At 42.5% G+C, this 16,627-nt stretch overlaps 1 protein-coding gene across 1 annotated transcript in view; it reads left to right on the top strand.

Moving 5' to 3' along the window:
* Positions 1–5,451, top strand: part of LOC117005836 (N-terminal EF-hand calcium-binding protein 1-like) — a 74,549-nt gene extending 69,098 nt beyond the window's left edge. Inside the window, exon 13 of the mRNA XM_033077901.1 lies at positions 5,082–5,451. Coding sequence (XP_032933792.1) covers positions 5,082–5,116 — 35 coding nt within the window. The 3' untranslated portion in view covers positions 5,117–5,451. The remainder of the gene's footprint in view (positions 1–5,081) is intronic.
* The last annotated feature ends 11,176 nt before the right edge of the window (positions 5,452–16,627 follow it).

The raw sequence follows: 16,627 nt of genomic DNA on the forward strand, positions 1-16,627 counted from the left end.
CACCACAATAAAAATTATACTTTTTTTTCCCCCTAAGAAAGTTTACAGGACAAGGGAATACTGTTACAGCAAAAAACCCAAGAAATAATAATAACTGCAAGAGTTACAACTACATCATCCATTTTAGGTATAAAACAGGAAAAGAGAAGCTAGGCTATTAGACCTAGTATCATACCAACTTTAGTTGTTCTCTGCATTATAGGAAGAAAACTAAAAATCATCAGAGAATTTACTACATTATAATTTTTTGAACACTTCTAACATAGTCAAAAAACAATTTTCCAGCATATGAAGTTTGAGATAACCCAGGTCTAGAAACCAACTGTTTAATGGTTACTGTCTGAATTAGAAAAACTTTACTAAAGCTAGGGGAAAAAAATCTGGTTTTATTCTCTGATTTTCCTACCCACTCATCTTAAAACAGGAATAGTTCAAAGCTGTAGACAAAAGCAGCAGTGAAAATTCCTGCAACTGAATTAAGACTACAGATATAGATGATATATTTTATTTTACTCAGATTAGGAATGCTTGTATAAATCATATTTATCCTAGATAGCCAATTTCCACAGAAAGCAATGCAGTAATAACACACATTTGCATCAGAAGAGTGAAAAAAAAAACCAGCAAACAGGCATGTTTTCTTTCACGCCCTGACGACAAATGATATGTATGTCTTTTAAAACCATGAAACCCTGTTTAAGAGGTTGGGTAGCTCCTAGAATGCAGCACACCTCTACTTTTTGTAGTGTTCTGACAATAAAATCAAGTTGTGTGGTGAAGCAAATAACACATTTTGCCACTCTTCCCTCACCCTGCCCTAGGAAGGCTCTAGAAAAGATCGCAATAAGTGACCCAGCCCAACCTTCTCAATTAATAGCGTTCCTTATGACTAGTATCAAGGAAAGTGGAGAAAGATTCGTTTTAATAGCTGAGAAATACACTGCTTCCGTGAAAGGCTACTGCAGTAGGTGGCATCTCAAGAATTCCCCCTTCCACGGCCACACCGCTTCTCTGGGGCCATTCCCATGGGAGACCTGCCCAGCAGAAGGGAAGCTTCTGGCACCAGCAAACAGGCCTAGAAGCACTTCTGTACAACCCAGCATTTTTTAAAATATTTTAACAAGCTGCACATTGACAGCCGCCATCTTCCAAGAGCCCATCTCGAGCGTCTGGAAGGCGCCTTCCCAAATGAGTGAAGAGGATTTGACGCTATTTTCGTGAAAAATCCCCACGAGTAACCAGGAACTGGCCGTCCCGCCTCGCACAAAATGGCACCTCACGGGGAACCCAAGACACAAACCCTCCCTCCGCCGCCCGGCCCGTCGCCCGCTGGGCCGGGGGATGCCCAGCCCACCTCCAGCCGCCGGCAGCGCCCGTGCCCCGCGATGCCGCCGCCCGTGGGTGCCGCTGAGCCCGCTCCGTCCCTCAGCGCGGCCGGGCGGGGCGGCCTTCGCGCGGCGGCCGCGTGCCGGGCGGGGCCGTTCAACGTCGGGCCGCGGGCCGGGCACGGCCGGGGCTCCGCGGGGCCGCCGCCGCTTCCCACCGCGGGCCGCTCCCTCCCGCTCCCTCCCGCTCCTTCCCGCCGCTTCCCGCTCCCTCCCGCACCCACTTGGAGTCCAGGGAAGCGGGGCACACCTGAGAGCTGCCCTACGAGGCCCTGCCGAGGAGCAGCACAGGCGAGATGAGGCGCTGCTGCCCAGCTCCCTCAGGGGTTAGACCTGAGAGGGACTGGACGTGGATAAAGGTGGTGTCCTCGTCTGTGCCACGCAGGGAGTCAGGGCCTTACAGTGGAATCTGGGAGAAATAAGTGACTTGAGCACAACTGTGAGGCCTCTACATCTAACCCTATCGAGAAAGAAAGGGGCAATTCACAGGCCTTGGAAAGCTGTCAGTGAACTGGAAAATTTCTCTCACCAATCTGCTCTGTGGCACTGGGCAGGAGGGACCAGAGAAAAGACTCTCTGGCTTCTCAGTTATGGAAGTGATGGCATCCTGTATGGTTTGGAAATTCAGATTTTTTCTCAATTTTTGTTCACAATATGTCATCAACAGTAACAATGAACACACCCTGCTAACTCCCAGAGGAGCACATTAAAGTTCCCTGATGTTAGTTTGCTGGATGTCACCTTACTAAGTATAGAATATTAATTAAAAGTCCTTAAGTTTTTGCTGATTTTTAAAAACATATATTTCATATTGTCTACTAAAAACTCCAGAAGTTCAGAATAGGAAGGCAACACCAAGTACATAATCACATAAATAATAAGTAATTAATTATTAATATCCAACGCTAAGATTTATGGTCCTGGCTAGTTTATAAAGACTGTTTTATTGTTTCCATCAAGCATATTGGCTCTGCTTTGCTGCAGTCTCTGAATTTTATTGACTTAGGTATTCAGAGATGAATGCTGTCCCTGAAATAGCAGCTATTATATAGAGATGTCACACTCCTACACTCTTCTTTCCTAACACATCATCTTCCATTTGGCTTCCTGAACTGTTCATGCATGATGTGCTATCAGCCTTCTCTTTGCAGACACTGATGCAGCACATCTGCATACTCACTAACCCATTTGCTGCTGTTTAAGGTCTGATTTAAAGTAATTTCTCCCAAGTGAATTAGTTTATACTCAGACATGTCCTGTTTCTTCTGACCAACCATCCATTCTCACAAGATTGTCATGTAAAACAGTTGCTCTCATATCAACCATTCCCTTAGCTACCTAAGAACTAATTATAAATTATTAATATGTAAGTGCCCATAAATATTAAATGTTTCTGGCTGTTACTCCAGAACTGTTACTGATGGGAAAGTCAATGGGGCAACTGAAATAAAGTTCTGGTTTTTCATCGGGCTGTTGTGCTTTTTGAAAGAAGCGTGTCAGGTGTTGCAAACCAGATTTGCACAAGATCAACACTACCCTTCTTGACATATTGAAATGGTATCACATACAGATGTAGAAGTACATATTCTCCCAGGTTTTTTGCATATTTAAATATGCTAAGGATGAACTAAACAGTAAAAAAAACTTCACACATATTTTTCATAGGGGCTGTAAACTGGGTTGCTGCTGGGTTTTAAGGCGAGGAGAAGGGGCAGGAATGAAAACATGGGGGGGGGAAAAAAAGGAGTATGCCAGGTATTTTGAAAGCTTGTTGCTTCTGGACATGCTGAGATGGGCATATTAGGGCTGGTAATGTCTGTTCTGCTGCCCATCCCAGCACGAATAGTTATCACCTCCCAGGCAGCCACCTGAGAGTTGGCAGTGCCAGCATAGCAGCCAGGCCACTGTCCTTCGCCTGGGCTAAAGAGTGCTGGACAGCAGCCACTGCACAGAGCCCAGCAACCTGCTCTCCTAAACAACCTCGAGACAATCGTGCTTCTGGCTGTGGGAAATGAAAATGTAAAGTGGAAAAAACTTTAGCTATAGATCACTTGTCTCCCAGTTTGTCTGGTGCTGGCAATGACACTACTGAAAATTTCTGTTTCATTTGGTTGATATTGCTTATGTTCTTACATTAAGTGATGATAATTTAGTGTTCTCTCAAATACCTGATATATACAATAATTAATTTGAAGGTCTAGCCAAGAAATACTTTCTGTATACTAGAAAATATAAATATTAAAGGTTTTTGCAGCTGTGTGGAAAAAAAAAAGCATATATGTAGGAAAAAACACACCTCAAAACCAACTGGTTTTTCTATTTGATAAACTAATTAGGGAAATTATTTATTTTTAACATACTGATTGTGCTTCTGAAAGCTGTGGGTTACAGAAAGCAACACAGTCACATTTGCTGCCTGTACTAGATACAGTTCAGGAGAGCAGAAGACAGTATCAATATTGCACGTGTAAAAATGAGCAATTGCATGTCTAAATGAGCGTGTAATTGTAATTGCTCGTGATTTTAGGTTTGTAATGGATGGCACTTAACAGCAAAGTAATGGCTTTGTGCTGAAATGAAAGGACTCTTGGGTCAGCCTGAGGGCAGACTTGTAGTTGCAAGTTTAAAAAGCCATTTTCAGTGTAATTTGATACTCAGTTGTGCAGCCAAATGTAATCAGTCTATTTGAATATGTAATTGTGATTTATTTAGCAGCCTTTTTTTTTTCTTAAGGCCACTTTCAAAAAATTTCAAAGAAAAAAAACCCAACCAACCAACCAACCAACCAACCAACCAACCAACCAAAAAAAAAACCCAAAAAAACCCACAAACCAACTCTTCCCCCAAACCATTATTTCCAATGCTGTATGCTTTATTAAGTCAGTCAACAGAACAGACACAAGAGACAGGAATGTGCATGTAGATATATATATACACACACAGAATAACAGAATATTATGGTTGTACTTTTATGAAGTGGCTACTTTCAGTAAATTAATGACTTGCCCTATGGGGGCTGCCCAGGGAAAGAACACAAAAACTATTTTACCCCCTGACTGTTCCCAAAATTGAACTACTTAATATATTGAGATTCATCTTTCGGTAGAGTTGAGAATTCAGAATATTAATCATGACTATTAATCTTGTTCTTTTTGACTACAGAAACTGCTGAATTAAAAGTGGGAAGCTATTGCTGTATTTAGTGCTTACTATGTGTAACTAGAGGAATGTTTATGATCAGCATATAGTACTATATAAAATAATATATCAAATATATTTTCTTCACATACAAAAATTCAAGTCTGTCAACTATCACAGTTCTCAAATTAGGATTCTTTATTTTCCTTTAAAATTAATTTTCTGGTAACATTAATTGTAACAGATTCTTAGTATTTTTCTTTAAATTTCTGATTCCTTCAAATGTGAAGAAAAAAAATATCAACAGCATGGGTCCAAAGCACTGTGTGAGTACCAAAGAATCCCTAAGTGACAGATAAAATTATTTTATAAATAAAATATATATCAAAACTAAACATTCATTATTTTGTGGGAGGTCTGCCTTGTTCATCTCTGTTGCTGAGGATGGCAGTACTGAATTGCAAAGGTAAATTATTGCACCTGAGCTGAAAGTACATTTAGGATGCACTGAATATTCTCAGTAACTGCAGGCACTCATCATCTGATCTTATTTTGTAGGCTTTGAAACACCAGCTGCATGTCCTGCTTCTTGAAAGGGATCCCAGAAGCCACAGGCAGGAGGATTAAAAGGCAGAGGGCCCATGAAAGCTGTAGGCTCTGCTGGGCAGCAGGGTGTGCGCTTACTGCCTGGACCGGCGCTGGCACTGCACCTTTATCAGCGTTGCCCTTTTGTTTTGATACATGAAATGTGCCTCTGTTGAAGAAGGAGCCTGTGGAGAGCACAGCTCAGATGCAGAGCTCGAGTTTGCTATGTGATTGCATTGGGTAGTGGAAAAAGATGCCATGGGACAGTTGATGCCTGGAGAAGGAAAACTGATAGACTGCAGCTAATAGCTTGATGAATTTACTTTGTATATAAAGGAGGGTATTAGCAAGTATCAAGGTATCTACTGTTTGCTTTTTTTTTTTTTTTTTCATTGACTAAAGAATAAGGTAAAGCAGTTAGGAAAGATTTGTGGTTCTGCTTAGAATCAATCAATAAAAATTCATTCATCACTACTGATGACAGTCTTGTAATCTACGTCTATAAGTCTATAATCTGTTACATACACTTAGTAGCAGATGAATCAAATAAAACAAAAGACAAAAACCCCCAAACATATACAATTCTCTTGTGTGGTTTTAGATATTCACAGGGAAAGAGACGCACATATTTAATAACTAATAATATTCCAATAAGAGTTAATTTTGCTTTAGGAGAACTGAAACCACAGCTTAATAAATTTACTGAAAGTTTTGCACTTTTTTCCTGGGCCAGAATTTCAATTATTTGTACAGATTCCTTTACTCTGAATTTTACACCTGATATAGCTATCACAGCTGTATTACAAGGCCTTTATATATGCTGGAATTAGTCTCTAAATCTGAGGAAAAAAATCTTCAAGTGAAATCAGCTCATGCTTCAATGAAGAATTCTGCTTTCTATCATTTCAGTCATGGGAGTTGGGTTTAGTTTTTAGGTTGATTGAGATTGCTGTCATGGCTTTTAATACCTCAACTATATAGAGAGTCTTATTACTAAGATATTGCTACCTTTAGATTCAGACTCAATCAGCATGATTCAGCAAATGGCAGCAAAACCTGTACTGATAAATGAGGATGCAGTAGAATGTGGACAGAACAGTAAGGACCAAGAGCATAACAGGAAAAAAAAATCAAAGTTTGGAATACATAATACATAAGGAAACATGTATTAACTGTGCAAAAGTGAGGTGATTATAAAAAATACACACATTAAAACTATGCATTCATGCTTCTTTAGATTGAGATAATTGTTTGTGCCATAGCTCTGACATGGTCATCAAAATTGTTGACAATTTTTGTTTACATGCCAAATAGGAAATATAATTTCACGTTAATGTAAGTGGTGTGTGTTCAGATGTATGCATATGCATGAGATTAAGAATTACCTAATTGACAGTCAATCCTTTGTAAATTAATCCATTTTTATGCACCCTGGGAAATAAAATTTGCTTTTTCACCTTGAAATATAGTGTAAAATTACTAAATGCATATGGATAACTATTGGAATGGAGTAGTTATGACCTCATTTAGCTTTTGCTAGATGCGAGGTACGGCTGATTTACAAGGAATCAGAATAAAGTTCCTCACTTATATTGCTATTTATTTATTTACATGAGAAAGAGTAATATTTCTGTAGCTTTTAAGTTAGTACCTGTCTTACATCAGTTCACTGTTCTTCTATGCAGTGAATGTTTAGTAGCCTGCAAAGATGACCTAATAAGACAGCAGCCAGTATAACTTCAGTGCATATTTGATCGTTCTGCATTATCAAATACATTGTCTCCATTTCAGAAGAGGCAGGAGGCAAGCCTTACTCTTGTCCTAAAACAGAGTTTGGAGCATACACCTACCCCCTGCACAGAGGTAATCTGGTTGCTGTGTGTGCTGTTGAAAACAGTGAAAACCTAAGAACAAAATTTTGTGCTTCACTTCACTGTGTGGAACTGTGATCTCTTGCCATGTGAACCTGCATGAGAGAACCAAGACAGTGCATAGAAGCAATCTGAGAACTAGTAGTTCAGAGGAGTGCAGAACAAAGTCTAGCAAGTTTAGTCTTCCTGCTCAGCAGCTGCTTTTTCTCTGCCAGAAATAGCAGTTTCATAGACTTAGCAAAATAACTCCTGCCTGTGCAGGGACTCCTTGTGATAGAAACTAATTGCCAGAAGCAGGAGAGCTCTGGCAAGAGAACACTGGGGTGCACTAAGGGAAAAGGAGTGCATTGTGTGCCTTGGCTTGGCATTGCCTACTGCAGCTCATCCTGCTAAAAGGAGCCAGAAACTGCACACTTTATGCTCCAATGCACGCATCATTTACTTACTCTCAGCTGTCTAAGCTTGCCACTTCATTGTGGCAGTGGACCCATGAAATTTTGGCTCTTTGGTATCTCAGGACAGCAGGTTGTTCTGGCCAAGAAGGCGCTTTTTTTCTCGCCCAAATGCTCTTGATCGTTTACTGTGTGTCTCTTAAACATAAAGGCAGGGAAAAAGCAAAGGTCACCAAAAAGCAAATTAGAAGAAGGAACAGCATCAAGTCAGAAACAAAAGAATTGTTGCTGTCATTAATCAAACATAAAAATAATTAGAAAAACCCAAGCACACAAACAAAAACACACACACAAAAGCAAAAATAGTGCCTACAAATTCTGTTTTGGAACTGAAGCTCTGTAACTACCCCAGAAATAAAAATTAATTTGATTTTCTGAATATGCAGAAGTTTCTTTTTTTGTATAAGAACTGAAAAAAAGTAATTCGTTGCTTGTAAAATGAACAGTTGAAGTCTTTGGTGTTTGTGAGAATAAGCACACATCATGACCCCCTAACTGGCAAAAACTAAAGGATTTTAATTTCATCTTAATAAAAATAAAAAAGAAACATCAAAAAAAATCAGATCAAGTTCTCATTTCTGTGTAGGAAATACTGTTTGTTGATTAGTCTGTGAGCATAAGCTTGCTGAGACGTTTGGCCCCATAAGCAGTTGCAGGTGTTCTTTTGTTTTAATTAATAAGTTTTACATCCTAGGGCTTTAGAAGTATTATATTTATCATACGTGTTGGCCTAGAGGAAATTTATACTAGTACATCATATATATTTATTTTTTATTATTCTACCATAGTTTATACTAGTAGTTTTTAAAAAGTATATTTTTACGGAGCTTTAATCTGGATTCAGTGTTTATCATATGAGTGTAGTGAAAGAAATGTGGAAAAAATTGTCTGCTTATATAAACTGTGTAAACAAAAAGACATTTTCCTTCCAAGTTTGTAAATATAAAAAACTATTTTTAAACAAGTATTTCACTTCTCATGCTTCTAACTGCCACTGCCAATCAAACCCAGTATTTATGAAAAAACTGTACTTTTCCAGATTAATCTTTTAATAACGTTTTATTTGCAGTTTAATCAACAAATTTAACCCATTTTGAGATTGATTTAGTTTTAATCCAAACGTTTTAATTAAGCACAAGAGCATTTAGGAAGTCAAGATTTTGATGGCGTCTTCTCAGCCATTCCTGAGAGAAGTCTATCACTAGGATATCAGTTTCAATGAGAAATCATCATGTGAGCTGCTGTGACCCTCTCCCCCTGTCCCCACCTTCCCCACCCAGGAAAGTTAAACAGGGCTGTCAGTATCCCACTGGACATAAGGCATGTGCTACCCTGAGTCAGGAATTTGTTCAGTCTTACCTCTGGAAGGTGACTTCAGGGACTTCACAGTGATATCAGTCTCTCTATCAGCAATACCATGTTTTGCTGGAGAAACTTGGTGTCCTGAATCCAAGCAAAGTTAGCATTGTTGAAAATACTTTATATAGTTGTACTAAACAGAGAATGTTCTATCACTCTAGTCAGAGTGTCAGAAAAAGAAATGGTTATATTCAGTGAAACATATGTCCCTCATCAATTTAGAAAATATTGTAGACCTAAAGAATGACAGAGATTCCATAAATAATAATGGAATAGGAAAAACTTAGGGGTCAGTCAGCTCACATAAATATCTCATTAAATCAACTCACACCAAGGCTTTCCTTCAAGCCAAGATTAGGATCTGCTGTTACTTGAAAATTCCATTCAAGTTTTCCCGCTCAGCCAGCCTGTGTGCTTACAAGTGTGAGACCAAAAGCAGTTAATCCTAGTAGGGAAGTAAATGAAATTTCACAAATACAAACATTGGAATTATAAAATTTATCATTATCATCTTTCTCAGCCTACTCTCAGAAATCAGATCAGTATTATCAACACTTGATGTATTAAAGTACAGCATTACATGAACTGCTGTGGGCATAACAAGATTCTGCTCTGTGTGATGGTAATACTGGTCTGCTCCTGTCACTGTAGCAAGGACTGGCCGCTGTGACAGCCAGGCTGCTTCTCTGCAGTAGAGAAGGGCAGGTCCCACTCCAGCAGTGCCTGTGTGCGGCAAAAATTGCTGTCCCCACATGCAGCCATGCAACAGAGTGAGCTCTCCACACTCTTGACCTGCTCTGTCTTTTTAATGCTAAAGCATAAGAAAAATCAATAGTTTTCAAGCTTTCACTTTGCATTTCTAAAAACAAACACCAAAAATTTTTTTTTACAATCCAATTACACTAGTTTTTTAAAACTGAATTGAAACAGAAGAGCTGCAGAGTGGTTTTGTTCTGTATTAATGACAGATTAAACTCACTATATTTAAGAGATTTTGTTCTCTGCTTTCTACTTTAAAGCAAAGATGAAGAAAAAAGGTTTATTCTCACTAATTATTACTTTGTTAAACAGGAAAAAAGCATTCTTGTTAAGCTTTCTGCTACAGATTCAATATGGTATGTTATGACCATGCCATTTCTGCCTTTGTAAAATAAATTACAGTATGTTTGTACATCAGGGGTCTTACTATCAATAATAGCTGCTACATTATGTTTTCCAAATTTGGAAAGAAAAACACATTTTTAAGGTTGTGTCTTCTCTTCACTGTTAACAGACAGAAATGTGTTCTTTGCTGCAAGCCTCCCAGTCCATGCAGTCCATTCCCTCTGATACTGGTGACAGGACATTTTAAACAAAACTGGATGTAGACTAGACATGCGTATTCAAATGATTTTTCAGGAAGCCTACAACCTCTGTCATGTTCAGCAACATGCAAATGAGTGTACTTTAGTGTTTTTCTAATCAGAATAAAATCTGTGAATTTGGGATCAATTTGGTTGTCCTGTTATGCTGTATAGGACAGTAGCTTACAATGACAAGTGTCCTATCAGCCTTTTGGGGATTGTAAAGAGAGCTGACTGCAAACCAGCTTAGAAAGAGATTAATGCACAACAATTATGAGAAACTTTTGTGTGTGCGTGCACCTGTATGAGAGCCAGATCTTGGAGGAAAATTTAAGTCGTTTTGTAGCAGGTTCTGACTTGTTTTTTGGAGTTGCTTTTTTTATACTGTGCATGCATTTTTAACCTTTTCTCTTAGCTCCATTAGCTCCCTAGTGTCCAGTTTAGACAATCTAAATATAGCATTAAATGCAGCAGTTTTGTGACATTTACTCATTTATCATTTAAAAACCTACAAAAAGTAAGATATACTTGTAATTCTTGTTTCATCCCTCACAGAGTGATTTAACTCTACAGTTGATATAGGCTCCCTTTTTCCCTGAAACACAGAGACTGTCTCTGTGTGCTGTCAAGCTCAGGACATTTCTGCCAGGGTCCCCTCAGTCACACAGGACAGTGTTGATGGACAGAACTTGTGGGGAAGTGTGCTCTTAATCACAAAGAGGAATCACATCGTAATCACAAAGAGGGAAGTTTTGCTGTTGCAGGTCTTTCAGCTTCCATGACCTATGAGGTAGACTGAACAGACAGCATCAGTGTCAAAGAGGAAGACCAGAAGACCAGCTCATAGCCCAGGTTCTCTCCATCCTCATCCTATTGCTGTAAAGTCAGGTGGATAATGATCCACGGACAATGGGGTACTAAAAGGCATGCCACAATCCTTCATGGACTAGTTACTGTGCCAAAAGGCCTAACATACCACACACACACACACACACACAAACAAATGTAGCAGTCTGCATAAAGGCTGGTTTAAGCAGAATTCAGTGTCATTAATAAATGATTAGCTGTTTCTTCCTCATTTTTCATAGCGTGATTTCCTCTGTTTCAATTCCTTGGTTTGATTCTCAAGGACTCTGTTTCCTGCTTCAGTTTTGTGTCACTCAGTGTTCCCCTCTATGCTCCTTCTTCATCCTAACACTCCTGCTACTTCATTTTCCTCTTTCATGTTGCCCAGTTGCCAACAAACTAGGCTGTAGTTCTGGGAGAAGTGGTCGTTTCTTCTTTCAGATATGATAGAAGGAGGAATTACAAGAAAGCCATTCTATTTCCTGTATCTCCAGAATGAAAGCACCAGCATGACCACTTCAGAGGAAACAGATCCCCAGTACAAAACAGACACTCTGAAGTTTTCAGCTGACTAGTTCTAACAAATGTCTACCGAGAGCACACAGGTGAAATTTTTCCTGAGTCTTGTAACTCAGCCTTATTTCAGATCACATTGCAGGAGAGTTAAAAACACCAGCTGATCCTACCAAACTGTTTCAAAGCAGGGTGCAGGGTTAGGTGGAATTGTATAGAGCTATGTGCTTTAATTTAAGCATAAACAATTTTTCCCTGTTCTCCTTCCTGGCAAAACAGTACTATTTGAACTGAAATGGCACAGAAAATATACATGCCACTTTTGGGATGGAAAATTTTGATCCAAAATATTAATATTTGACATTATAAGCATCAAAGCAAAATAAGAGACAATTAGAGCTCAGAGAATGGAAACATTTTTTTTTTAAAACAAGTTTTTTTTTAAAACACATTTTCTAGTCCATTGTCCATTGACCTGTCCATCAAAATAACAATAGCACGCATTTGTGTTAAAAGAAATGTATTGTTTGCTTACTCCGAAATAAGAAAGGAACACAAATTATAACAAAATTATAACACAAACTATAGCACATTAGACATTTTTAGCCCTTTTTCCACACTGAATACAATGAGCTGAGTAATTTTTGATGGAGGAAAAAAACCCAAAGTGCCTGTTTTTCAGATTCAGATCTCTTTAGGGAAACTCCTTGCGTGACAGCATTTTCAATGAAATACAGCCAGAAAACTCTTGTGAAACCCTGCATGCTGTCTGCTGGTTCATCTGGTGGCTGTTTGGGGTTCCTTGGGGTTCAAAGCTTGCAGTGTCTTATACCTTTCAAATTATTGTTGAATAGAAATTCTGCATTAAAGATTCATGTCTTCAAGGTACTGTTTTATTTCTATGATATAGAAATTAGAAATTATGTTCAATGTGTTGTTAAAGCATTCCTTAAACAGGCAAGAATTTGGTTTATTTTGTAAGTTTAACTTCAGAAACTGGCAGATGGCATCAGTTACAGATATAAAATTTTAAAATATGCAAAGAAAAATATCATAAACACATTTACAAAATTAAAGACGACCCAGTATACTCCAATAACTCTACATAGATAAATAATATAAAATTAAAATTCTCTACCAATTTCCTATTTAGACAACTTTGCGAATATTTTTAAGAAATTGAAAGCGTGGCAAGAAAGATATGCATGGGTAAAAGACTTAATTAATAGACAATTTAGATTGTCTATTAAAAATAGACATTTTTAAAAATAGAAAAGATATTTAGACTTTTTTTAAAATACAAAATTTAAAGATTGCTTTGGAAACGCTAAAAATTGACTCTGATCCTTATGTGAGGGTAATATGCTGTATGGCATTTGGCCTGCCAGCAAATTCTTTCTCACACAATTTAATCAGTCCTGAAATTCCATCAGCCAAATTATTTTTTCTAGGAAATATTGCAAAAAAAAAAAAAAAAGCAGCATGCCTTTAGATGTGTGTTCTAACCTCAGTCTCTTACTCCCTTCTCCAATTTTTTGGGGTGGTTTTAGACATTAAGAAATGCACATAGATCTAAGTAAGCTGGAGCTATAATCATATCATTACAAATTTATATAAATTCATACCAAAGAGCTCCTATTAAATTTACTTTGAAATAAATGGTTGTTTCTCCATTACACGATATGCTGTTACTGGACAAAATCCTAATATGGAACTGTCTTTATGACCCTATGCATCTCATCCTGCTTTATCTTTCAGCCACTGTTTATAAGTGTCGATAATAATTTTACTAAGTCATTGCAATGACATACAATTTGTCATCTGGATTAATTTCCAATCCATGATCATACCTGTTACTTTTGTTCACAAGATTTAGCTGAACTCACTTCTTTCAAATGAACTGTTAAAAAGAACCGTAAAATCCACTATACAGGTCCAGATCCAAAATCTGTTACAGTCAGTCCTTTTTTTTTTTTTTTTTTACCCGCAAAACCAGCCAACATGAACACTTTCAAATTAATATTAAGGCAGAGGAGGTGATACAGGGATACCTCCTGGTAGACTCCCCCAGATTCCACTGAAGTGTAACATAATGGAGTTGCTAGCTAATCAAGCTAACAAGTAGTTTTATTGTTCTAAAATAAAAACCTCTTTGTGGTTAAAGCTGTAGGAAACTGAGCCTAGATATTCTTTTCTTGTTGGCTCAAATATCCACAACAAAAATCTTGCCAATAACAGAAATCAGATTAAGTTCTCTCCCCTCTCCTTCATGACCTCCATCCAGCCTTTTGCTCCTTCACCTTCACACAATCTGCTGCAGGTTGACAGTACCAACAAAATCACAGAAAGAAATTTGAATTAAGGAGGCACTTGCAAAGTTTTTTGCAAGGAGGCTACTGCCCTGCAGCAATGTATGTACAGCGCAGTTGCTCATATTCCTCCAGTACAACCCTGCTGCTGAGTCCTGGGATAGGCACAGTTGGAAGGCTGACAAATGGGGAGAACTTAATCTGGTCACTGAGACAAATACAGTTTGTAACTCCCCTGTAGAGAGACTACAGTAATTTCACGAATACAAGCCGCACCAATTTGACCAAAATTTTGGTGGAAACCCGGAAGTGCGGCTAATATTCCGGGGCGGCTAATCTATTAACAAAATTCTAAAAGCTGCCAACACGGAAGTGAGAGCCCGCGGCAGCCCCAAGCCAAGCTGGAGCCCGGCCGGCCCCGGCAGAGGTGGGAAAGCCTGGCAGAGGCGGGGCCTGCAGTGTGGGGGCGGGCGGCAGAGCCTGAGCCAGCAGGGCGGGGCAGGGAGGGCGGCAGAGCCTGAGCCAGCAGGGCGGGGGAGCCCGGGAGAACTGGGGCTAGCAGTGCAGGGGAGCATGGCAGAAGCAGGAAGGCCGGCGGGTGGGGCTGCCTGGCAGCCGGGGAAGCCCAGCAGAATCGGGGCCAGCAGCGTGGGGGAGCCCGGCGGTGCGGGGGCCTGCAGTGCCGGCCAGGGCGAGGAAACGCGGCGGCGGTGCAGACGGGAGGGGGCGGCCGGCAAGCCTGGTGGCGGCGGCGGCAGCCCTGCCGGCGGGGCGAGCGAAAGCGGCGCTCGCGAAGCGCCGCCGCCGCTCGCGAAGCGCCGCCGCTCGCGAGCGAAGCGCCGCCGCCGCTCGCGGAAGCGCCGCGGCGAGCGAAGCGCCGCCGCGGCGAGCGAGCGAAGCGCCGCCGCGGCGAGCGAGCGAAGCGCCGCCGCGGCGAGCGAGCGCAGCGCCGCCGCGGCGAGCGAGCGCAGCGCCGCCGCGGCGACCGAGCGAAGCGCCGCCGCCGCGGCGACCGAGCGCAGCGCCGCCGCCGCTCGCGGAAGCGCCGCGGCGAGCGAAGCGCCGCCGCCGCTCGCGAGCGAAGCGCCGCCGCGGCGAGCGAGCGAAGCGCCGCCGCGGCGACCGAGCGCAGCGCCGCCGCCGCTCGCGACCGAAGCGCCGCCGCGGCGAGCGACCGAAGCGCCGCCGCGGCGACCGAGCGCAGCGCCGCCGCCGCTCGCGACCGAAGCGCCGCGGCGAGCGAAGCGCCGCCGCCGCTCGCGAGCGAAGCGCCGCCGCGGCGAGCGAGCGAAGCGCCGCCGCGGCGAGCGAGCGAAGCGCCGCCGCGGCGACCGAGCGCAGCGCCGCCGCCGCTCGCGACCGAAGCGCCGCCGCGGCGAGCGACCGAAGCGCCGCCGCGGCGACCGAGCGCAGCGCCGCCGCCGCGAGCGACCGAAGCGCCGCCGCGGCGAGCGACCGAAGCGCCGCCGCGGCGACCGAGCGCAGCGCCGCCGCGGCGACCGAGCGCAGCGCCGCCGCCGCTCGCGAGCGAAGCGCCGCCGCGGCGACCGAGCGCAGCGCCGCCGCCGCTCGCGAGCGAAACGCCGCCGCCGCTCGCGAGCGCAGCGCCGCCGCCGCTCGCGAGCGAAGCGCCGCCGCGGCGACCGAGCGAAGCGCCGCCGCCGCTCGCGAGCGAAGCGCCGTCGCCGCGAGCGAAAGCGCCGCCGCGAGCGAAAGCGCCGGGGGGCGGGCGCGGCGCTCGCGAGGCGCGGCGCAGGGCGAGCGAAAGCGGCAGCGGGGCGGTGCTGACGGGAGAGGGGGGCCAGCGAGCCCGGCGGCGGCGGCAGCACCAGCCGGCCAGCCCCGCCGAGCCGTGGCGCTGAGCTGGGCCACCCGGCCCCGTCGGCAACCATGAGCGGGCCGAGCCTGCCTGGCCCCGCCCCGAGCCAGTAAAGCCCGCTATGCCGCGATCCTGTTACTAATTGGCCAATTTGTGAAAGCTGCGCACGGATTCTCGCGACGAACGAAAGTGCGGCTAATATTCGGGGTGCGGCTTATCTATTGACAAAGACAGCAACATTGTCGAGGCACCGGGGGTGCGGCTTATAATCCGTGCGGCTTGTATTCGTGAAACTACTGTAATTTTTTGTATGAAGGGGGATTTGAGAGTCCAGCTTTCAAGTACTACATGTTACTCTAAATATTATGGTTAGAATTTTCTATTTCAAGTAATTTAGTGATACTAATTTCTCCCAAATTGATCTATTATTTCAGAACAGATTTTTTGAAAGGAAAGTTAAGTCCCTGGCACTGTTAATCCAAATCACACAGGAAATTAAGTAGGAAAACAGAATGAATTAATATAATGCAATCACTCAACTTACTCTCACTTTCTAACAACTGGAATTATAATAGATAAACAGCATACTAATCTGACAAAAGTATTAAGTATTTCCAAAAAGTTGGTATGCAGGGCTTGCCACATCTTCCCACTTTGATAATCCCTGTATTTGAATAATTTTATTGATGCGTTTCTCAAGCTTGCTTAGAAGAATATTTCCAAGATCTTTTTAGAGTGTGTACTTCATTCAGTGTGGAACCTTGCTGGTGGAAAAGGCAGTGAGATAGATCTAACATGACAAATCATCTTGCTGGTATTCACCTATTTATTTTTCAAGTCCTTAAGGTTAGCTACAAAGATTTTCCAGCACTTCATGTGAAACTGCTGCCCTGGCATTCCCTCTATTTATAAAGGCATACACTAAAAGACAACATCTATTTCTTAGCAATAACTACTAATGACTCTACATTTGCTCCAGCAGCTTCTCCAAGCACTTCTTATGAGGC

Source organism: Catharus ustulatus, chromosome 1, assembly GCF_009819885.2.
Source record: "Catharus ustulatus isolate bCatUst1 chromosome 1, bCatUst1.pri.v2, whole genome shotgun sequence".
Classification (NCBI taxonomy): domain Eukaryota; kingdom Metazoa; phylum Chordata; class Aves; order Passeriformes; family Turdidae; genus Catharus; species Catharus ustulatus.